Below are 20,692 nucleotides of genomic sequence, written 5' to 3' on the forward strand. Positions count from 1 at the left end.
AGTTGTTGGATTTGGAGTGTTCCTTTCACAGCGCAAAATTTTTGAACCAGAGCACTAAAATCAGTCGCAAAGGTGATATACTAAGATTAATGGCAAACAGCAAGCAGGACTTTCTGCTTTTACGTTTATTTGGAAAGCATACATGGCAGGAATTGCCAGTTTTAAGCACGGTGCCAGAGTTTCGTGGTTGTTGTAGCGTTTTCCTGACCTTGTTAATCACCCAAAATATTTAGAACAAAGCATCACATATTTCTGGCAGAAATACTCACACACATATATATTGTTGTGCATTCGGAGCACATTTTGCATTTTATATAAGAGCATTAGCAGTGCAATGAAATATTTGTTTTATGCTTTCATGTTCACAAACACAGGTCACAATAATCATAGAATTATTACCTTTTGTCTGGCTTGCTCAGTGTGCACAACTTGTATTTTATTTGCTGCAAGCATTTACCTATATCAGTGTTTTATAGAAAGGTTCAACGTTATGCTTCTCTCATAATTATAGACTAGCTTAACAAATTTACAAGGTATAAATATATTGTTTAGCAAGCTTGTAAATGAATGCGCCACTACACAGCTCCTCGCCCTCTGATGGATACACAAGACATTACCAACGGTTTTCCTAAATGCCGCATAGGGGCGTTACTACTCGTGGTTGCATGGCCCTGTCAGGTATAAGGCAGCTGTTTTAAGTGGCTGTATCTGTATTTCCTGGATTTGTTTTTTGCCTGTGGACAATTTTTGCGTCACCTCGCCTTTTGCTAACTTTCGCCTGCCTTCCTTAGTCCACATTTGGATCCTTCTTCGCTGTCCATCACTAAACATGAACACATTTCAAGTTCTATAAGATAGGTGTGGGTTTAAAAAATGTAGTTTGAATAATGCGATGTCGATTCATTCAATTTCGAATCGATTTTTAAATATAAATGTTAGTGCTGTCAGTGTTAATCTCGTTAAAATGACGTTAACGCCATAACTGCATTAACGCGGCAAATCTCTGTTAGCGAGTTAGCACGGATCGCCCTGTCCAAGGGGCTGCACGGTGTCAACGCATTAGCACGGTTAGCTAGTTATACATTAGTACCATGCAGCCCGATGCACGGGGTGATCCGCGCTAACTCTCTAACGGAGATTTGCTGCGTTAATGCAGTTATGGCATTAACATCATTTTAACGAGATTAACGCTGACAGAACTAATAAATGTATTTTGCCAGAAATGCCAGGATCTCAGGTTAAATCTCACGAAACTATTTCAACAACCACCAAAGAGTTAAAACAGGAAATGAGGTAAACAGTTCTGCAAAAACATGTAAAATTAAAGCGTGGAGCTCCCCGTTCACCCGACGGCACGTACACGGACATTCTGGATGGTGAAAGCTGACATCTCACAGATTCTGAAGCTGCAGGTTTCTTCACTCTCCGACCAAAATTGACTAAACCAGCAGCAAAAGAAGATCAACGCTACGCTTCAAATTTGATAAGCACTGTCATGCATTCTCTCTTACCTTTGCTTTTACTTCCTGCAGAACTCTCTCCCAGTGTATTTTCTGCATTATTCGCTTGCTTAGTATGCTTTGGTGCTTATTACGCACCAGTCTATCTGTTGTGTGCAGTGCTGTTGGCTGCTGCTCTTTTTTTTTTCAAAGATAACCTCTGACAAGAAAGCCTCATTTCTGCTGTTCAATACCTGTTCAAGAAATTTAAAGTTTTACAGATGATGCAAAACTGCAAAACACTTAGCCGTGTCTCTAATAAACCTCTGTTACTTTGCTCTGCTTCACTTCACTTCACTTTGACACAAAGGCATCTGCTGTGATGCTCACATCGCTGTCTCACAAGTGTCAGCTTTGTCTTTACACTTAGATATAAAAACATGGATATGTACTGATAAATCAGAATCAGAGTCAGAATACTTTATTAATCCCTATGGAAATTATTGGGTTACAGTTGCTCCAGGACAGTAACAGTAACAGACTAAACTATTTAAACAATACAAAATGTTACAGATTTTACAAATTTAGGAAATAGCACTAATATATACAAATCACTCAATTATAAATAAATATCAAGAATATTGACAAGAATATTACAGAGGCAGAATATATATGATTGACATTTGACTCTAACCTGTGAACTTTGTCATATGCTATTTTACTGCAGAGCATGTGCAAAAGGGTGTAACTATTGCAGTGTTTACAGTGTGTTAGATGGAGGAGTTGTACAGGGAGATGGCCACAGGCAGGAATGACTTCCTGTGTCGTTCAGTGGTGCTTTTTGGTAATCTCAGTCTCTCGCTGAACGTCCAGTCCAGTTTATTGTCTATGCATACTCCAAGGTATTTATAGCCCTTCACAATGTCCACGTTGACTCCTTAGATTGAAACAGGGGTCAAGAGTTTCCTGGTCTTCCTTGGTCTTTGCCACGTTGAGCTGCAAATGATTCTGCTCAGACCACATGTCAAAGGAGTCAACCACAGCCTGACTCATTACCCCTGATGATGCATCCAACCACCGCAGAGTCATCAGAAAACTTCTGAAGATGGAGGTCTCTGTGCTGTGGCTGAAGTCTGTGGTGTAGAGGGTGAAGAGGAAGGGGGAGAGGACAGTCCCTTGTGTTGCTGATCACCTTGTCAGACACACATTTGGGAAGACACACATATATTGGTCGTCCTGTCAGATAATCAACAATCCAGGACACCAGAGAAGCATCCACCTGCATCGCTGTTAGCTTATCACCCAGGAGGGTCGGCCTGATGGTGAGGAATGCACTGGAAAAGTAAAAAAAACCATGAACCTCACAAGTTCACATCTCACCAACTGGATGAGATGGGCGTAGACACACTTGAGCAGGTAGATGATGGTGTCCTCAGCTCCGAGGTGGGGTCGGTAAGCAAACTGAAGGGGATCCTGATGTGGTCTGACTGTGGGTCGGAGCTGCTCCAGGACGAGTCTTTCCAGGGTCTTCATGATGTGGGAGGTCAGTGCCACAGGCCTGTAATCCTGGGGGCCACTGGGACGTGGCGTCTTTGATACAGGGACGAGGCATGATGTCTTCCACAGCACCGGGACTCTCTGCAGACTCAGACTCAACCAGAACAGTTTATGAAAGACTCCACAAAGCTGGGGAGCACAGGCCTTGAGGACAAGCGGACTCACTCCATCTGGTCCCGCAGACCTACCTGAGTGGAGCCTCCTCCTTTGCTTCTGAACCTGGTCGTGAATGAAAGTGATAGTTTCCACTCCAGCTTTCTCCTGTAATTGTCCTTAGCCTCTCTGATCGTGTCCTTCAGTAACACCTGGACCCTTCTCACCTTCTCTTTTTGCCCCCTCTGAAAGCCCTCTTTTTGTCATTGAGGAGGGCTTTGATGTCCTTAGTCATCCACAGCTTGTTATTTGGGTAAAAATTAGCTGGGACAATGAAGCCTGTGCAGAAGTTTATGTGGTCAGTGATACACTCAGTGAGCCCATTGATGTTCTCACAGTAAGGTCGGCAGAGGGAGGAACGTAAACAGCCACCAAGATTACATGAGTAATGGGCAAATAATATGGCCTGAGTCTAACAGCGCACAGTTCAAGTCCGGGCAACAAACCAGTTCTTAGATTGTTATGCGGGCAGGGTTACACCAGCGGTTGTTAACGAGAATGGCAAGCCCCGCTCCTTCCTCCTCTACTTACTGCTCACAGCGCCGTCCCAGCAGCCCCGAACACTTTGGAAGACTTCCGCGGATGCGTTGTCGTCGGGAACATCCTGGCGCATCTGTGATTCAGTGAAACGCATCAAGCTACACTCCCGGTATTCCCTCTGACTCCGTGCTAGCGCTGTTAGCGCGTCCATCTTGTTTACTAGCGACCGAACGTTCCCCATTATAATAGACAGCAGACATGGTTTGTACCTCCTTCTCTCTTCGAGCCTCTGCTGTCTCACTGTCTCCTTCCTTCTCCTCTTCTGTCCTCCACGTCTGCATCCTCGCTGTGTTTTCCTCCAGATTTCATTTGGTACATCTGTGGGTCTGTCAACCAGCATCAGGGTGATCAGCTGATCTCTGGAGTAAACAGCCTGTGTGGTGTATAGGACAAATTTCAGGAGATTGAGGCAGACGAAGAGACATAACAGGGACATTTTTTAAGACGGAGCACCTTGAGAAATGACTGGTGTCCCTGCTTGCACTTATCTCCTGCAATGAGTAGAACCTTTTATTGCCAAACTTGAAAACTATTTATGTGTCCATGCATGATATGAATTCCAGCTATTGAACTACAGAAAATCAGTCTGTGGTTTTGAACTTTGCATCTGTGAAAATTGTGATTGACTTTCCCAGAATCAACAAGAACCAAAGTGCAAGATCAGCCAGATTGAATATTCAGTTCCCCATATGGCAGTGGCTATTAAACTGGAGATCTGGCTTCCAGTGAAGACAGGAGAACCAGAGAAAAATGCAGTACAAATGAGTTATAGTTCACTAATGCTGTCCCATTGTCCTTTATTTCATTGTTGTTATAAAATGTCTTGATGCATGTGCAATCATCCAAAAACTTGATGCTGTTCATGTGGATGTGGCGTTTTTAGTGGTAGAAACATCACTTCACTCATTCAAGTGAATTCTTCTGTCTAAGCAGGTTTCCCCAGCCAAACAGTACATTTGCATAATGAGTGAAACTAGCGCCACTGAGTGCACAATGGAATGTCAGGTCAGTTCCTTGAACATTAATCTGTAAATTGCCATGACCATTGATCAATGGCCAATAGTCGTTATGACTGCAGAGTCTTGGCCTGATGAGGTGGCTCGTCTGTGTTGTGCCATCTGCTTTGCCAGAGGTTCTTTGGTTTCCCCCGATGTATAAATCCTGCCAATCCTCCTGCACTTAACAGCGAACACTATGTTACTCTGTTTGTGTCGGGGGACCCGATCCTTGGGGTTTAAAAGTCAAAGGGACACTGTGTTTATAGAAAATGTGTTTCAACTGTTCCAATACTCCTGACACACACAAGGGATCACTAAGGGTGATCACTGATCACCACCTCCCTGTGAATGGTACTCATGGCCATTGATCAATGGTCATTGATCAGTGATCAACTGATCAGTGGTTGTTGGTCAATTGTCACAACAATTTGAATATTAATAATGAAGGAACTGACCTCCCAGCTCATTGTTCCTTCCGTGGTGCTAGTTTCAGTCATTATGCAAATGTAATGTTTATAATGTTGGGGAAACCTGCAGTCAGCTGAGACTGATGAAGTCACCTGGATGATGAGTGACAAGATGTTGTTATAAAATGTCCATAAAATTGTGGAACAGAGTGCATAATGTTTTTTTTTTTTAGCTTCTAATAAGAACAATTGCAGAAAAAGTTTGAGACTACAAATAGGTACATGTTTATACGGGTACATTTATTTTAAACACCAAAGCTATCAGAAGCTTTACACACAAAAAAAACTTATACAGGATGATTGGTTAAGCAGTGGAGCTTTGCTAAATAATGATTCCAAATGGCTTCAGCAAAATGACACTTCAGATAGCTAATTTCAGTGTTCCCTTTCAGCCAGACTTATAATACATTTGCAGAATGAGTCATGTAAAACTTGTACTGTAATGCTGAAGAGACCTGCATGCCTTTTCCCCTGATATATGCTTTTTGTGCAACTCTATTTTTACCTAAATGTCTACAACAAAGGTGACTAATTCTTGAAAATTATGACTCAAACTTTTATTAAATATCTGCTTTATTGAATCGCTACCTTATCGTGGTGGAGGGGTTTGTGTGTCACAGGGATCCCAGGGGCTATGTTGTCTGGGGGCTTTTGCCCCCTGGTAGGGTCTCCCATGGCAAATTGGCCCTGGGTGAGGGACCAGACAAAGAGCGATTCATAAGACCCTTATGAAAAGGACACCGAGGGAACAGTTTACCCTGCCCGGGATAGGGTTACCGGGGCCCCGCCCTGGAGCCAGGCCCAGGGAGGGTGCCCGAGGGCGAGCGTCTGGTGGCCGGGCCTTAGTCCATGGGGCCCGGCCGGGCACAGCCCGAAGAGGAGACATGGGCCCATCCTCCCACAGGCCCACCACCCGCAGGAGGCGCCATAGGGGTCGGGTGCATTGTGTGCCGGGTGGCGGCCAGGAGCGGAGGCCCTGGAGGACTGACCCCCGGCTGCCAAGACTGGCAATAGGGACATGGAATGTCACCTCTCTGGTGGGGAAGGAGCCTGAGTTAGTGCGTGAGGTTGAGAGGTACCGGCTAGATATAGTCGGGCTCACCTCTACACATGGCTTGGGCTCTGGAACCAGTCTCCTGGAGAGGGGCTGGACTCTGTCTCAGTCTGGAGTTGCCCCTGGTGAGAGGTGGCGGGCTGGGGTGGGTATCCTAATATCCCCTCGGCTTGCTGCCGGTACGTTGGGGTTTTTCCCGGTGGACGAGAGGATTTGTTCCCTACGCCTTAGGGTCGGGGAACAGGTCCTGACTGTCATCTGCGCTTATGCGCCGAGTGGCAGCTCAGAGTACCCAGCCTTCTTAGAGTCCCTGGGGGGGGGGGGGGGGGGGTGCTGGGGGGTGCTCGGCTGGGAGACTTCAATGCTCACGTGGGTAACGACAGCGAGACCTGGAGGGGCGTGATTGGGAGGAACGGCCTCCCTGATCTGAACCCGAGCGGTGCTTTGTTATTGGACTTCTGTGCTAATCACAGTTTGGCCATAACGAACACCCTGTTCGAACATAAGAGTGTCCATAAGTGCACGTGGCACCAGGACGCTCTAGGCCGCAGGTCGATGATCGATTTTGTAATCGTATCAGCAGATCTGCGACCATATGTTCTGGACACTCGGGTAAAGAGAGGGGCTGAGCTGTCAACTGATCACCACCTGGTGGTGAGTTGGATCAGGTGGCGGGGGAAGACGCTGGACAGACCTGGTGCACCTAAACGCGTAGTGAGGGTGTGCTGGGAACGTCTAGCAGAGGCCCCAGTCCGCGAGATCTTCAACGCACACCTCCGGCAGAGCTTCAACAGCATTCCGAGGGAGACTGGGGACATTGAGTCCGAATGGACCATGTTCAGCGTCTCCATTGCCGAAGCTGCTGCATTGAGCTGCGGCCGCAAGGTGGTTGGTGCCTGCCGTGGTGGTAATCCCCGAACCAAATGGTGGACACCAGAGGTGAAGGGAGCCACCAGGCTGAAGAAGGAGTCCTATCGGGCTTGGTTAGCCTGTGGGACTCCGGAGGCAGCCGACAGGTATCGACAGGCCAAGCGGAATGCGGCTCGGGCAGTGGCTGAAGCAAAAACTCGGGTGTGGGAGGAGTTCGGAGAGGCCATGGAAAAAGACTTTCGGACTGCCTCGAAGAGATTCTGGCAAACCGTCAGACGTCTCAGGAGGGGAAAGCGGTGCTCTACCTGCACTGTGTATAGTGCTGGCGGAGCGCTGCTGACGTCGACTGAGAAAATTGTCAGGCGGTGGAAGGAATACTTCGAGGACCTCCTTAATCCCACTGACACGTCTTCCGAGGAGGAAGCAGAGTCTGGGGATGAGGGGAATGACCCGCCAATTTCCGGGGGCGAGGTCACTGAGGCAGTTAAACAACTCCTTGGTGGCAGAGCCCCTGGTGTTGATGAGGTCCGCCCCGAGTTCCTGAAGGCTCTGGACGTTGTAGGGCTGTCCTGGTTGACACGCCTCTGCAATGTTGCGTGGAGATCAGGGGCAGTACCTGTGGACTGGCAGACCGGGGTGGTGGTCCCCATCTTTAAGAAAGGGGACCGGAGGGTGTGTTCCAACTACAGGGGGATCACACTCCTCAGCCTCCCTGGGAAAGTCTATGCCAGGGTGCTGGAAAGGAGAGTTCGTCCGTTAGTCGAACCTCGGATACAGGAGGAACAATGCGGTTTTCGTCCTGGTCGCGGAACACTGGACCAGCTCTTTATCCTCTCCAGGATACTTGAGGGTGCATGGGAGTTTGCCCAACCAGTCTACATGTGTTTTGTGGACTTGGAGAAGGCATTCGACCGTGTCCCTTGGGGTGTCCTGTGGGAGGTGTTGCGGGAGTATGGGGTGTCTGGCCCATTGCTACGGGCCATTCGATCCCTATACAACCGTTGCAAGAGCTTGGTTCGCATTGCCGGCAATAAGTCGGACTCGTTTCCGGTGGGTGATGGGCTTCGCCGGGGCTGCCCTTTGTCTCCGGTTCTGTTCATAATTTTTATGGACAGGATTTCTAGGCGCAGCCAAGTGGCGGAGGGCTTTCGCTTTGGTGGCCTCAGAATCTCATCTCTGATTTTTGCAGATGATGTGGTTCTGTTGGCTTCATCGGGTGAGGGCCTCCAGCTCGCACTGGAACGGTTCGCAGCCGAGTGTGAAGCAGCGGGAATGAGGATCAGCACCTCCAAATCTGAGGCCATGGTTCTCAGCCGGAAAAGGGTGGAGTGCCCACTCCGGGTCGGGGATGAGTTCCTGCCCCAAGTGGAGGAGTTCAAGTATCTCGGGGTCTTGTTCGCGAGTGATGGGAGAAGGGAGCCGGAGATCAACAGACGGATTGGGGCTGCAGCTGCAGTAATGCGGACGCTGCACCGGTCCGTCGTGGTGAAGAGGGAGCTGAGTGTAAAAGCGAAGCTCTCAATTTACCGGTCGATCTACGTCCCTACCCTCACCTATGGCCACGAGCTGTGGGTAGTGACCGAAAGAACGAGATCGCGGATACAAGCGGCAGAAATGAGCTTCCTCCGAAGGGTGGCTGGCCTCTCCCTTAGAGATAGGGTGAGAAGTTCGGCCATCCGGGAGGGGCTCAGAGTAGAGCAGCTGCTGCTCCACATCGAAAGGAGCCAGCTGAGGTGGTTCGGGCATCTGACAAGGATGCCCCCTGGGCGCCTCCTGGGTGAGGTGTTCCAGGCATGTCCCACCGGGAGGAGGCCCCGGGGCACACCCAGGACACGCTGGAGAGATTATATCTCTCGGCTGGCCTGGGAACGCCTTGGTATTCCCCCGGATAAGCTGGAGGAGGTGGCTGGGGAGAGGGAGGTCTGGGCCTCTTTGCTTAGGCTGCTGCCCCCGCGACCCGGCCCCGGACAAAGCGGATGAAGATGGATGGATGGATGGATCTGCTTTATTCATGTGAACAGTTTTGTGGTGAATCAAATTTGGTAATTAGCGCTGAGTCTGATAAACTGTGGTAGACTGGCAACTTGGTACACAGTGCAGATGTAGTGGTATTAGTGGTATATTTTTCACACTCAGTAGGTATCAAGGCGAGAACCATGAAAAACAGACACAAACAAACACATGCACTTACAAATATAAATCTAGGCATATACTGACACATTAAGGCAACCAACCTGAACTGATTTCTGACACATCATGCATACAACACTGTAAAATTACAATCTAGCATCAATGTAAAGTATACTAATCTATATTTACTGCTGTTTGATTACAGCTAATAGTTACACTGTCACCCATTTTAGACACGGTAGATGTAACATCATTGGCGCTTTGTCATCAGGTTAAAATGAAGGTACTCTGTCAAGTTAGGTTGCACTGACAGAACAAGCCACAGCATTTGTGCGACACAGTCAAATTACACCATGTGAGATTTAACAGTAGTCCAGGTGCTTTATAATGCATGGTGTCACTTACCATGGCAACTATAGTTTCACAATTCCTTTAATAATCAGAGAAGCCAACAAAATGTATTCATCGTAATACTAGCATTTATGCTATGAACCTGCGCCTGGTGACCTCTCTGAAGTTCTCAGTATCACTTGCTGTTAGGTCTTTATCATTACTGTCTCAATGTTGTGGATAATGGTGTAAATTAAGTCTGACTTTGAAGAAGACCATAGGTTGATCCTTCTGCTCTTGAAGCAGCAGACATATAATAAACTCAGAAGACTTCTAGAAACAGCCCGAGGCAACAAACTTACTTCTGTTAATATTCTAACAATACTATCAAGATTTTAAAGATTAAAGTAGATATTGATATCACATTAATATCCATCGCATCATTTACTGCACATTAAATAAGTTCTTCCTAGGACTGCACTCTCAGCTCTCGGATGTTGTGTACTGTTAGCAATCAACAGTTTGTCTTTCTGTATCTGGAAGTCCCACAGGATCTTAGCTCAGTCATTCCTGACCACCCTGGGCTGGTATTCCATTTCCAGGCCATACTCGGCACAGATGTTTCTGTATATTATGCCGGCCACTTGGTTATGGTGCTCCATGTGTGGCCTGCCTGCTAGCATCTTACACCCTGCTGTTATGTGCTGGATTGTCTGAGGACCATCTTTGCACACCTGGGGTCTTGCCTGGTGTGGTAGATCCCAGTCTGTATGGATCTTGTGTTAAGAGCTTGTTCCTTTGCTGCCATGATTAGAGCCTCTGTGCTGTCTTTCAGTCCAGCTTTGTCCAGCCACTGGTAGGACTGCTGGATGTCAGCCACCTCCTCTATCTGCTGGTGGTAAATACCATGCAGGGGCCTGTCCTTTGATGATGGTTCTTCTCTTTGCTCCTCTTTTTTCTCGGGTTTCTGCTGCCTGAGGTATTCACTAATCACAAAGTCAGTTGTGGCCATCTTCTGATGTACTCATGAATGTTGGTTGGCTCATCCTGGACAGTGGTTCTGCTGCTCACCAGTCCTTAGACTCCTTCCTTTCTCTTAGCGCACCATCTCAGGGTGCTGGATTTGGGGTGAAACCCTCCAAGAATGGCGAGGAGCTTCCTTGTCTTGATGTCAGTGGCTTCTATCTCCTCCTTTGGCCAGCTTATTACCCCAGCAGGGTACCTGATCACCGACATAGGTGATCAAGTACAGGACATAGGTGTTGATTGTCTGGAACTTCTTTTATCTATTCAGCTGACTCCTCAGGACTTCCCTTACCCTCTGCAGGTATTTACTGGCCTTCTTATTAGTGCACACTGTCCATGTAAATGCAACAGTCTGAAAATAGGGCAGATGAGTTGCCACCATTAAAACAATGATTCCGCTTAAAATAAAGCACTTGCTTTTACTGACCCCTAATAAACCCTCTCTTACTTTGTTTAAATCACAGAAAAATTACGAGTCTTTCAGTTCCTGTTTTACAGCTGCTGTCACTGGTGGGGAAAGTGCAACCCTTCCCTGTTTTTTCCTGCAGGATGGCGTGCTAATGAGGCGGTGGTCCCCAGATGACACCAACAAAACGTACATTTTTATGGAAAATAAACCATCACAGATAAGTCTAAATATTCTACAAAACCCAAAGCACAATGGTGGTCTAGCACTAGCACATTTTTATCACTACTTCTTATCCAATAGATTGCTACATGTTTCAAAATGGATTAAACCAAGCTCATATTAGACAGGGCTTGGCTGGACCTAGAATAAGCATTCTATGGACAAGTAAAAATCTCTCATTTGCCAATTGTAAACTCCAATATTAAGCATCAAAACTGCTTTAAAAGCCTTAACATATCTTAATCTTAAAAATTAAGTCTTCACTGTCAAGCTTGTGGGAGAAACAAGACCCAAATGCAGTACTTCCTGAGAAGCGACAGTGAATTTATTTACAGTGAAGAAACAAGCAACGACGTGCGAAGCAGTATCAAAAAACGTGGTTCCCTCCATGATGATTTCCCAGCTCCCATGCAGTGAATCCCTCTCTCGATCTGTGGCGCTCAAAAATCCATTCAGAAATATTTGCAAGTGGTGCACGGCTCTCTCGACACTCTCCCGATTGTTGTCCTGGCTAAACAAGACACGATAATTGGGTGACTAACCACGACGAAGGACAAGGGATCTTTCACCATAGCACTGACTGACTGTTCAGGCACTGTGTCATTCAATGATCCAGTGTTGGCTGAAGTCCAGCCATTATGTGAAATAGTGTGCCTGTGATGAGAATCATCGTCAGCAGGTGAGTATGATTGCCAGCGGGTGTGGCTGGCTTCAGGGTAGGAAAACTGTCCAGGAAACAATGGGATCAAAACAAAGCAGAAAAGGCAGGTTGACTGGGAAGGACTGGAGGACCATGGCATTCACTTATCCCATGTAAACCAGCACCCATTTGGAACATTCCAGATATTTGTCAGAGAAAGAAAATATTACAATTGTCATCGTGGCATGAGAAAGGGGTAAAAAACAGTAAGGAAAGTTCCATATCAAACTATAGAATCAGCAACAATACCTTTCTTTAATATAAGTAACTAAAGTCCATAATACAGGAAAAATTTAATCCCAATCAACTGAATCTAGAAATACCTACTTGGTCCCACAATTTTTAAATATCAGCACCCTCAAATGCCTATTGCCCAAAATTATAAGCTATTGTTTAAAACTGATGAATCAATATCCCTCCAAACCATCAATTGGGAGCAAGATCTTTCCATAAATCCAGATAAAAGATTCTGGACACGATACGCTTAAACACCTTCAGAAAAGCCCAACTTACAACTTGTACAATACAAAATTCTCTACAGAGCACACTATAGAGGACAAACGTTGTTCCAAATGGGCCTTACATACTCAGACAAATGTGCCCATTGCAAAGACAACTCTGCTGAGAACTATATGCATGCTATATGGTCCTGCACACCTGTCAAAAGGCTCTGGATATGTGACGACGTGGTTTAGCTGCTGGATCCCAACCTCACCCAAGCTGTCCATCTTAGGGGGAAAAAGTGAACTAGATAAGTAAACACATCACATATGTTCCTTATGGATTGCTAAGAAAACTTTTCTCATGAACTGGAAGTCAAAAAACAGCTTATGCATTAATCAATAGAGAAATTTAATTCTAGATCACATCAGTCTGGAGACAATGTCTGCCTCCTCAAAAAAAACCCCAAAACTGATTTAATTTGTTTCTGCGTTTTGGAGATGAGGGTGGTTCCCATCTTTCAGAAGGGGGACCAGGGGGTGTGCTCCATCTCCTCAGCCTCCCCAGTAAAGTCAATGCCAGCGTGCTGGAAAGGAAAGTTCGTCTGTTAGTTGAACCTTGGCTACAGGAGGAACAAAGTGGTTTTTGTGCTGGTCGCAGAACACTGGACCAGCTCTCTACTCTTGAGGATACTGGAGGGTGCATGGGAGTTTGCCCAACCACTACATGTATTTTGTGGAAATGGACAAGGCATTTGACCGTGTCCCTAGGGGTCTCCCGTAGGAGGTGCGTTGGGATCATGGGGTGTCTGGCTCGTTGCTACGGTCCGTCCTGATGAAGAGAGAGCTGAGTGTTAAAGTGACGCTCCCCCAGGGTCCCAGGGGTGTGTTACTGTTAGAGGCCAGAGTAACCTGTAAGAGCTGCTTATACTGATGTAGATTTTGACCTACAGTACATGGAATACAAGTATACATGATAACCTGTATTATTATTATTACATCATTCAAAGGGTAGTGGCCTACCTTTTGAATGATGGCCATCACTAATGATACCCAGTTAGTTGCCAAGTGCACAGATTTAGAGGTGAGCTGCTGATAATGGGTGTGGCTGAGGGGAGGGCTTGATCGGAGGCCCACCCTGGCAAGCACGCTTTCAGATGAAGCAAGATTGACATCAGCAGGAAGCAGTTACAGCTTGGCAGGTCTCCTCCCCGGCTCCATCCAAGCTCTGTTTGCCTACTGGATAATACTCATAGGGTCAAAGACTTGGACTTTTTAAACAGAGAGCCGGCTCCAGTCCTTCCTGTACTGAGGGTGCCTGGTCAAAATCCAACAGCTCTCAGGCCCTGAGTAGTCTGAGCTACTTTTGTGGACTTCACAATATCAGGCATATAGTTTTTTGATATATCCATCACAAATCAGAGAAATTGAGAACAATAGCAGTGAACAAAATATAATGAAACGTTTTTGTTATAAGAAGAATTTCTTTTTCAAAATAATTTGATAATTTTTGCATTCATTGGCTAGTGGAGGGTTGCAGACTCAGAGCTGTGCACTGTGGCCCAGACATGTGGGATGTGGTTGCCTGCTCAAGTGTCAAGAAAAACCCCCCACGTGTCATATTCTAAGCAGCAATATAACTGTTAGACCAGAAAAGACACTCTGAATGTGAAGCAGGTGTTAGCAGTGAGTCCATCGGCTCAGTGCCCAAGTCATTGTTTCATTTGAAATCAATAGAATATTGTAATTACGCCATGAGCTAAGGATGGAAAGATGGCCGTGACGTAGCAATGATTACACTTCTACAAAGGGTACCTCTAAGCTGCTATGAAACATCTTGTTTTTCTTTATATAAAGCCAAAATTTTATTTCTGCCTGTGTCTATTGTATTGGCAGCTTTAGCTCTCCTGTTTATTGACATGTGTGCTTTAACGTTCTGTGTTGTTGTCTTTCAATAATTCTCTCAGATGGCCCAGGGAGGAGGTCATAGGACTCTACTGTATGGACATGCTGTGCTCCTGCGACACTCTTACAGTGGAATGGTCAGTGACACAGACTACATCTAAAAACATAGTGCAAAAAGATCCTTTTATCATGAATGTTGTAACATAGTTGGGAATAAGAAAAAGAAAAGCCTTTCATTCATCCCTATGCTAAGGCACAATGTTTAAATGTTCACACACAGTTCTAGAGGTTCAGTGAATGTACTGTCATTTCTTGATAATTTGATTGATAAAATCATTTTATTTATTTGTGTTTCTCTGTTTAGTACCTGTGCTGCCTGTCCACCTCGCGTTCATCCACAGACAAACTGGCTTTTGACGTGGGGCTGCAGGAGGATACCACAGGTATTTATGTTTTGTACAAATATCTGCACCACCGCTAAACGAAATGAGCGTGTCTCATTTAAAAGCTAAAACAATGGAAAACGATAATAAATAAAAACACTTCAGATAGTCCTTGTTGTGTAACACTGTAAAATATCCAGCCTGGCCCAAGTGAAAATATTTGACTGCTCACACGATTGCATATAATCCAAAAAGTTGACTTTCTTTAAAAATTCACCAGTTGTGAATTTTGGATAAAGGAGTGTTACGCAGAGTGTAAACATCAACTAGCTTCAACAAAATAAAGTTGTTATATGTTAAATATCATATACACCCCCCACACCCTCCTGTATAGCTGTATTAGCGAGAACAAGTTCAGCAAAACGTCTGTTTTGTGTGTCATGCTGCTGTTTGCTTTTAGTTTCTTGACATCATTACTGGAATGAAACTCGGTATTATTATAGAGTCTGACTGCTGATAAATGAAAGCTGCTGTGGAGAAACATAATGCACCACACCGAGATCTACTGTCTGCCTTATTGCTGAGCTCTCTTTTTAAAAGTCATGGAAATTACAACAGTTTCAGGGTTGAACCAAAGTGGTGCACACCCAGCAAGGAAATGGACACAAGTTTGTTTTTCATGGACACATCGCTGCTTTATCTCCTGTAATACTGATGATGATGATGATGATGATGTGTGTGTGTGTGTGTGTGTGTGTGTGTGTGTGTGTGTGTGTGTGTGTGTGTGTAGGCGAGGCATGCTGGTGGACCATCCATCCAGCATCAAAGCAGCGCTCGGAGGGAGAAAAGGTTAGAGTGGGAGATGATCTCATCCTGGTCAGCGTCTCCTCTGAAAGATATCTGGTCAGTAGCAGCTGTGTGTGGGAACATGCCAGCAAAAATGAACTCAGATCTTGATGTTGCTTGCTTTCTTTCTTCATGTGGCAAGACGTGTCCTAGTACTAGTAGGATTTACAAATTATATTTACAGCAGGCAAAATAAATATTGAAGACATAACCTATTTTCTAAAAAAATATATTTCTAAAAGTGCTGTCGACAGAAATTCTCAGCAGAAGTCAGTCACATCCCATCCAATCTGTACATGCCAAGAGAAATCAAACCATAGATGTCAATAAATTAAGTTTTGCGTAATAATAAAAATTGACACAGTCTTTAGTTCTTTCCATAGATTTTCAGCTGGATTCAGGTCAGGTGATTGGATTCTAGCAGCATCATCGTCTCATTGTCCTGTGTGAAACATCCTTATTTAATGTTCATCATCCTGGTAGATGGCAGCAGATTTTCTTTTTTTAATCAGTTATATGAGGCATGCTAGTGCCATATGATGAAGAACTGCCCCATACCATGATACCTTTAGCAGTTTAAAAATTCTTCTGTAACCAGTACCTTCATGAGAGAGCTCACTGGTTTTACCCATCATGAGATGTTTCATGTATGACACCTGTATTTGTATAGCACTTTACTTAGTCCCTATGGACCCCAAAGCGCTTTACACTACATCCAGTCATCCACCCATTCACACACACATTCACACACTGGTGATGGCAGCTACATTGTGGCCACATCCACCCTGGGGCACTGACAGAGGCGAGGCTGCCGGACACTGGCGTCACGGGCCCTCTGACCACCACCAGTAGGCAACGGGTGAAATGTCTTGCCCAAGGACACAACGACCGAGACTGTCGGAGCCGGGGCTCGAACTGACAACCTTCCAGATTACAAGATGAACTCCCAACTCTTGAGCCACGATCACACCTTGGTAATGAGACGTCTCTTTATAGGCCATCAGCTGGAACCAGCTGAAATTAATTTGCACCAAGTGGCAGGATTGCTGTTTAATTACTGATAGATTTCAGCAGTTCCATGCCTTTTTGTGCCTCCCTTTCTTCATGTGTTCAGTACGTTTTCCCCATGTCATTTCTCCTTATTACACAAAATGTAATTCATCATCATCTGTCATCATCATTTATTTATTTATATAGCACTTTAAAAACACACCTGGTAGACCAAAGTGCTGTACAATACTAACATGCACATAGTAATAAAACCAGATGTAGCAATAAAAAAATAATAAATAAATAAATAAATAAATATCAGTTACCCACAGAGTTAAAAGTCAGAGAATAAAAATAGGTTTTTAATAAAGACTTAAAAACTGGCACTGATGCAGCCTGTCTAATATGGAGAGGAAGGTTATTCCAAAGCATCGGCGCTGCAACAGAGAACGCTCGGTCTCCTCTAAGTTTCAGCCGTGACTTTGGGACCGAAAGCAGCAACTGCTCAGCTGACCGAAGGGAACGAGTGGGGCTTCAACAAGTCAGACAAATAAACAGGTGCCAGACCATTTAGAGATTTAAAAGCCAATAAAAGGACTTTAAAACGGATCCTGAATTCAATTGGAAGCCAGTGTAAAGAGGCCAAAATCGGAGAGATGTGATCAAATTTTCTTCTGCCAGTTAAAAATCGCGCCGCAGCATTTTGCACTAATTGCAAGCGTGACAAAGTGCCCTGCCCAACCACTGTTAAAAGAGAATTGCAATAATCTAAACGTGAGGTAATAAAGGCATGAATAACGCTTTCCAAGTCACGCTTGGAAAGAAAGGGCTTAACCTTTGATAAACGTCTGAGGTGATAAAATGCTGATTGTACAGAAGTGCAGAATCAATTTTAACTCCGAGATTTGTGATCGAACTCTTTAGTTGGGAAGTCAAAGCTGCAAGATCAACATCCGGAGTATGAGAAGAACGATTTGGGCCAAATAAAATTGCTTCAGTCTTCTGATCATTAAAATTTAAAAAGTTTTTTGCCATCCATGCTTTGACATCAGTAAGGCAGTCAAGCAGAGGTCCAGTTGGGAGACTATCAGAATGACTAAAAGGTAAATAGAGCTGGCAGTCATCTGCGTATAGATGTAATGGCACTTTATGCTTTCGGAAAATCGCGCCAAGAGGCAAAAGGTACAGTGAAAACAATAATGGCCCAAGAATAGATCCCTGTGGCGCACCCCAAAGCAGAGGGGCCACAGAGGATGAAGCTACATAAGAGATAGGACTTTAACCACAAAAGTGCCGAACCAGAAATTCCCACACAGTGCTGTAAGCGGGAGATCAGCAAATCGTGATCCACTGTGTCAAATTGTGTCAGAAAAATTCCTTCAAAATAAATGTCTTATTTGCCACCGATCTGGCGTTAATTAATCCCAACCTGAGAGGAATTTGCTCGGGAGCTTCCGAGGCAGCAACAACCAGATCCACAGGTCGGAGGTTTGTTCGGTCCACTCCACGCCAACGCAGATGTCGGAGAGGAGAGGGTTTTGCAGAACCCTTCTCAAGAGATCCCACAACAGGAACCAAGCAGGAGTCCACCGGGTCCAAAGCACGCAACGGCACCAAGAGTTGCGGGCAGGATCGACAAATTGAGCAAAGCTCATGAGGAAAACAAGAGATCCTGAGTCTCAGTTTGACAAGGCGACCTTCACGGTTACCCCGTCTCCTGCGTCGCTTCCACACATCCAGTGGCAGTGGTAAGGAGCGCCAGTTAGGTGGTGTTACTTCCAAATCAGGAGGCAGAAAGCCTTGGTTGTCATTTCCAAACCAAGCTAAAGCTTGGGTAGATAAGCCTATTTCCTATAATGTCTGGCGATCATAAAACAATGTAGGGCTGACATGTTGCACAAAATTGACTAAAAACAATAAAATAAAACAAATAGAAGAGAGCGATAGACGGCATGCCAAACACACAGGCGCCATCTTCCTTTCTATTGATCTAAAGAAGATTCATGGACATCTTCTTTGCATCTTTGTATTGGATGGGTTGTTGCCAACATCTGGTGATAATTTCATGTCAGTAGCACCTTTATAAATACATTTACTGTAGAAAAACAATAAGATAACAGTGTTTATACTCTGGTTAATAACTGGTTTACAGACCGTTATCTGCACAGTTATTGTAAAGATGTAACTGGTGTTTATAACACTAGTTTTAAAAAGAGTATAAGGTTGTGTAGCGTTGGCATACAATCACAAGAGACTGCAAATACTTTCCAATTTTATTCACTATTTTATTGGGTCTTTTTTTGAGGTTTAGGCAACAAAACTACTTCCAGTTTCTGTGTTTTTATCTGTTGTACAGTGTCCTTGGGTGCTTTGAAAGGCGCTATTTTTAAATAAAATGTATTATTATTATTAGTTATATTATAATTATTTATTAAATGTATAGTATTTGTTGTATTCATCATTTATTATTAAAGTTATAGATTGGATTGTAATATTATATGACAACTGAGAAATCTGCACAAATAATGTGATCATGTCACAAATCTCAACACAGTTGGGAAATAAATGTTTCCTTTGGGACCCGTGGGTGCCAGATGAAAGCTGAAGGGTCTCTATGCCTGTGTGACTCGGCCCTAATTTCCCGAAATCATTCTGCAGCATCTTGCTCTCCATTGGCTCTGCTTTCCTTTTCCCTCTCTATATATTTAAAACACTTACTTTATAGAATATAAAACTGTACCTCTAATCCTGTACTGTGAAAGTATCTGAATAATCACATAATCTCATGAATCAGGACTGATTTGCTTTTCCTACTGTCTAACTGGTGTTTCTGATTTGGAAATACTTTCTGTATATATTTCAGTGTGGTGTGTCAGTAAATAGTTCAAACATGACTCACGTCTGTTTCCTGTAGCACCTGTCCTATGGTAATGGCAGTCTCCATGTCGATGCAGCCTTCCAGCAGACACTGTGGAGTGTGGCTCCCATCTGTTCTGGGAGTGAAGTAGCACAAGGTATCCTTATCTCTTTCTCTCTCTCTTCTTTTTTTCTTCCTTTTTTGCAGTTTTACCTTTGTTCAGAATATAAAGAATATAAAATATAAAATATATATAACAACAACCAAAAATAAATCGAACAATAATCTGACCCTTAAATAATCTGTATTCTCAAAAAAGGGACAAGTATATAGCATAAACCCCATCCATGCACAGTTCATGTGTTGTAACAGTCGGCTTATATACGAGCCTGTCATAGTTGGACTTATCAGGTTTTTCTGTAGAAGACAGTTTATTAAAGTTTAGCTGCACTGAAAACAAATATTGTCATCTTTTCAACAACTTAAGAAGTTTTTACTTACATTCTTAAACAGACGTCAATAGCAAGAGTCAAAATGCTTTATTTCCACCATATAGCTGCGATATACTACCTGGATTACCGCTGTCCAATTATGTAGTCACAGTTACTCCAAGACTGTAAGAACAGTAACTAAATAAAACAATATATTACAAGTTGGAAATGATAACAACATGACTCTAATAGATACAAATAGCTCTCATTATAAATATCCCTCTATATTACACTAATTAAATATAAATGGTCGACATAGAGGTGCGCGTTTTATCATACTGTACTGTTACTGCCTCGGTAGAGGATGTGCAATTAGTAAGGATGTGCAACTATTGCAATGTGTACTTGTGCTTTAGATGGAGGAGTTGTACAGGAATGACTTCCTGTCTTGTTCAGTGGTGCATTTTGGTCATGTCAGTCTCTCACTGAGCATGCTCCTGCGACTGGCCAGCACATCATGGAGTCGGTAGGAGGTATTGTCCTTATCTTGGACTCTCCAACACCATCTTAAGAGAGTCCAGCTCCATCCCCACAATGTTACTTGGTTTGGGGATCAGTTTATTGAGTCTGTTGGCATCCACAACCTCCAACCTGCTTCTCCAGCATACAGCAGCACAGAGGATGGCACTGACCACAACAGACTCATAGACAATCCTGAGCATTGTCCGTCCGACAGATATTAAAAGAGTAGAGTGCAGCGGTGTTTTCAACCCATTTCAGTTTGTTGTCAGTGTGTACTCTTCTACTCTGTGGATCCCCCCTTTGGCCACCCTATGGCACCCAATGGTAAATAGCTACAGACGGATTCCACCTCAGAGATCTGCTACCATCTTGCCTTCTGGCTACTCTTCAGCTCAGCCAGAAAACAGCCCAACTGGAAAGTCAAAT

General features: G+C 44.5%; 1 protein-coding gene across 1 annotated transcript in view; it reads left to right on the top strand.

The window, feature by feature from the left end:
• The window catches only part of ryr2a (ryanodine receptor 2a (cardiac)), a 316,621-nt gene that overhangs the window by 78,736 nt on the left and 217,193 nt on the right, over positions 1-20,692 (top strand). The window contains exons 4-7 of the mRNA XM_080872616.1: positions 14,300-14,374; positions 14,602-14,680; positions 15,411-15,523; positions 19,371-19,470. Coding sequence (XP_080728742.1) covers positions 14,300-14,374; positions 14,602-14,680; positions 15,411-15,523; positions 19,371-19,470 — 367 coding nt within the window. The remainder of the gene's footprint in view (positions 1-14,299; positions 14,375-14,601; positions 14,681-15,410; positions 15,524-19,370; positions 19,471-20,692) is intronic.

The sequence above is a fragment of the Rhamphochromis sp. 'chilingali' genome, assembly GCF_963969265.1.
Source record: "Rhamphochromis sp. 'chilingali' genome assembly, chromosome: 22".
Classification (NCBI taxonomy): domain Eukaryota; kingdom Metazoa; phylum Chordata; class Actinopteri; order Cichliformes; family Cichlidae; genus Rhamphochromis; species Rhamphochromis sp. 'chilingali'.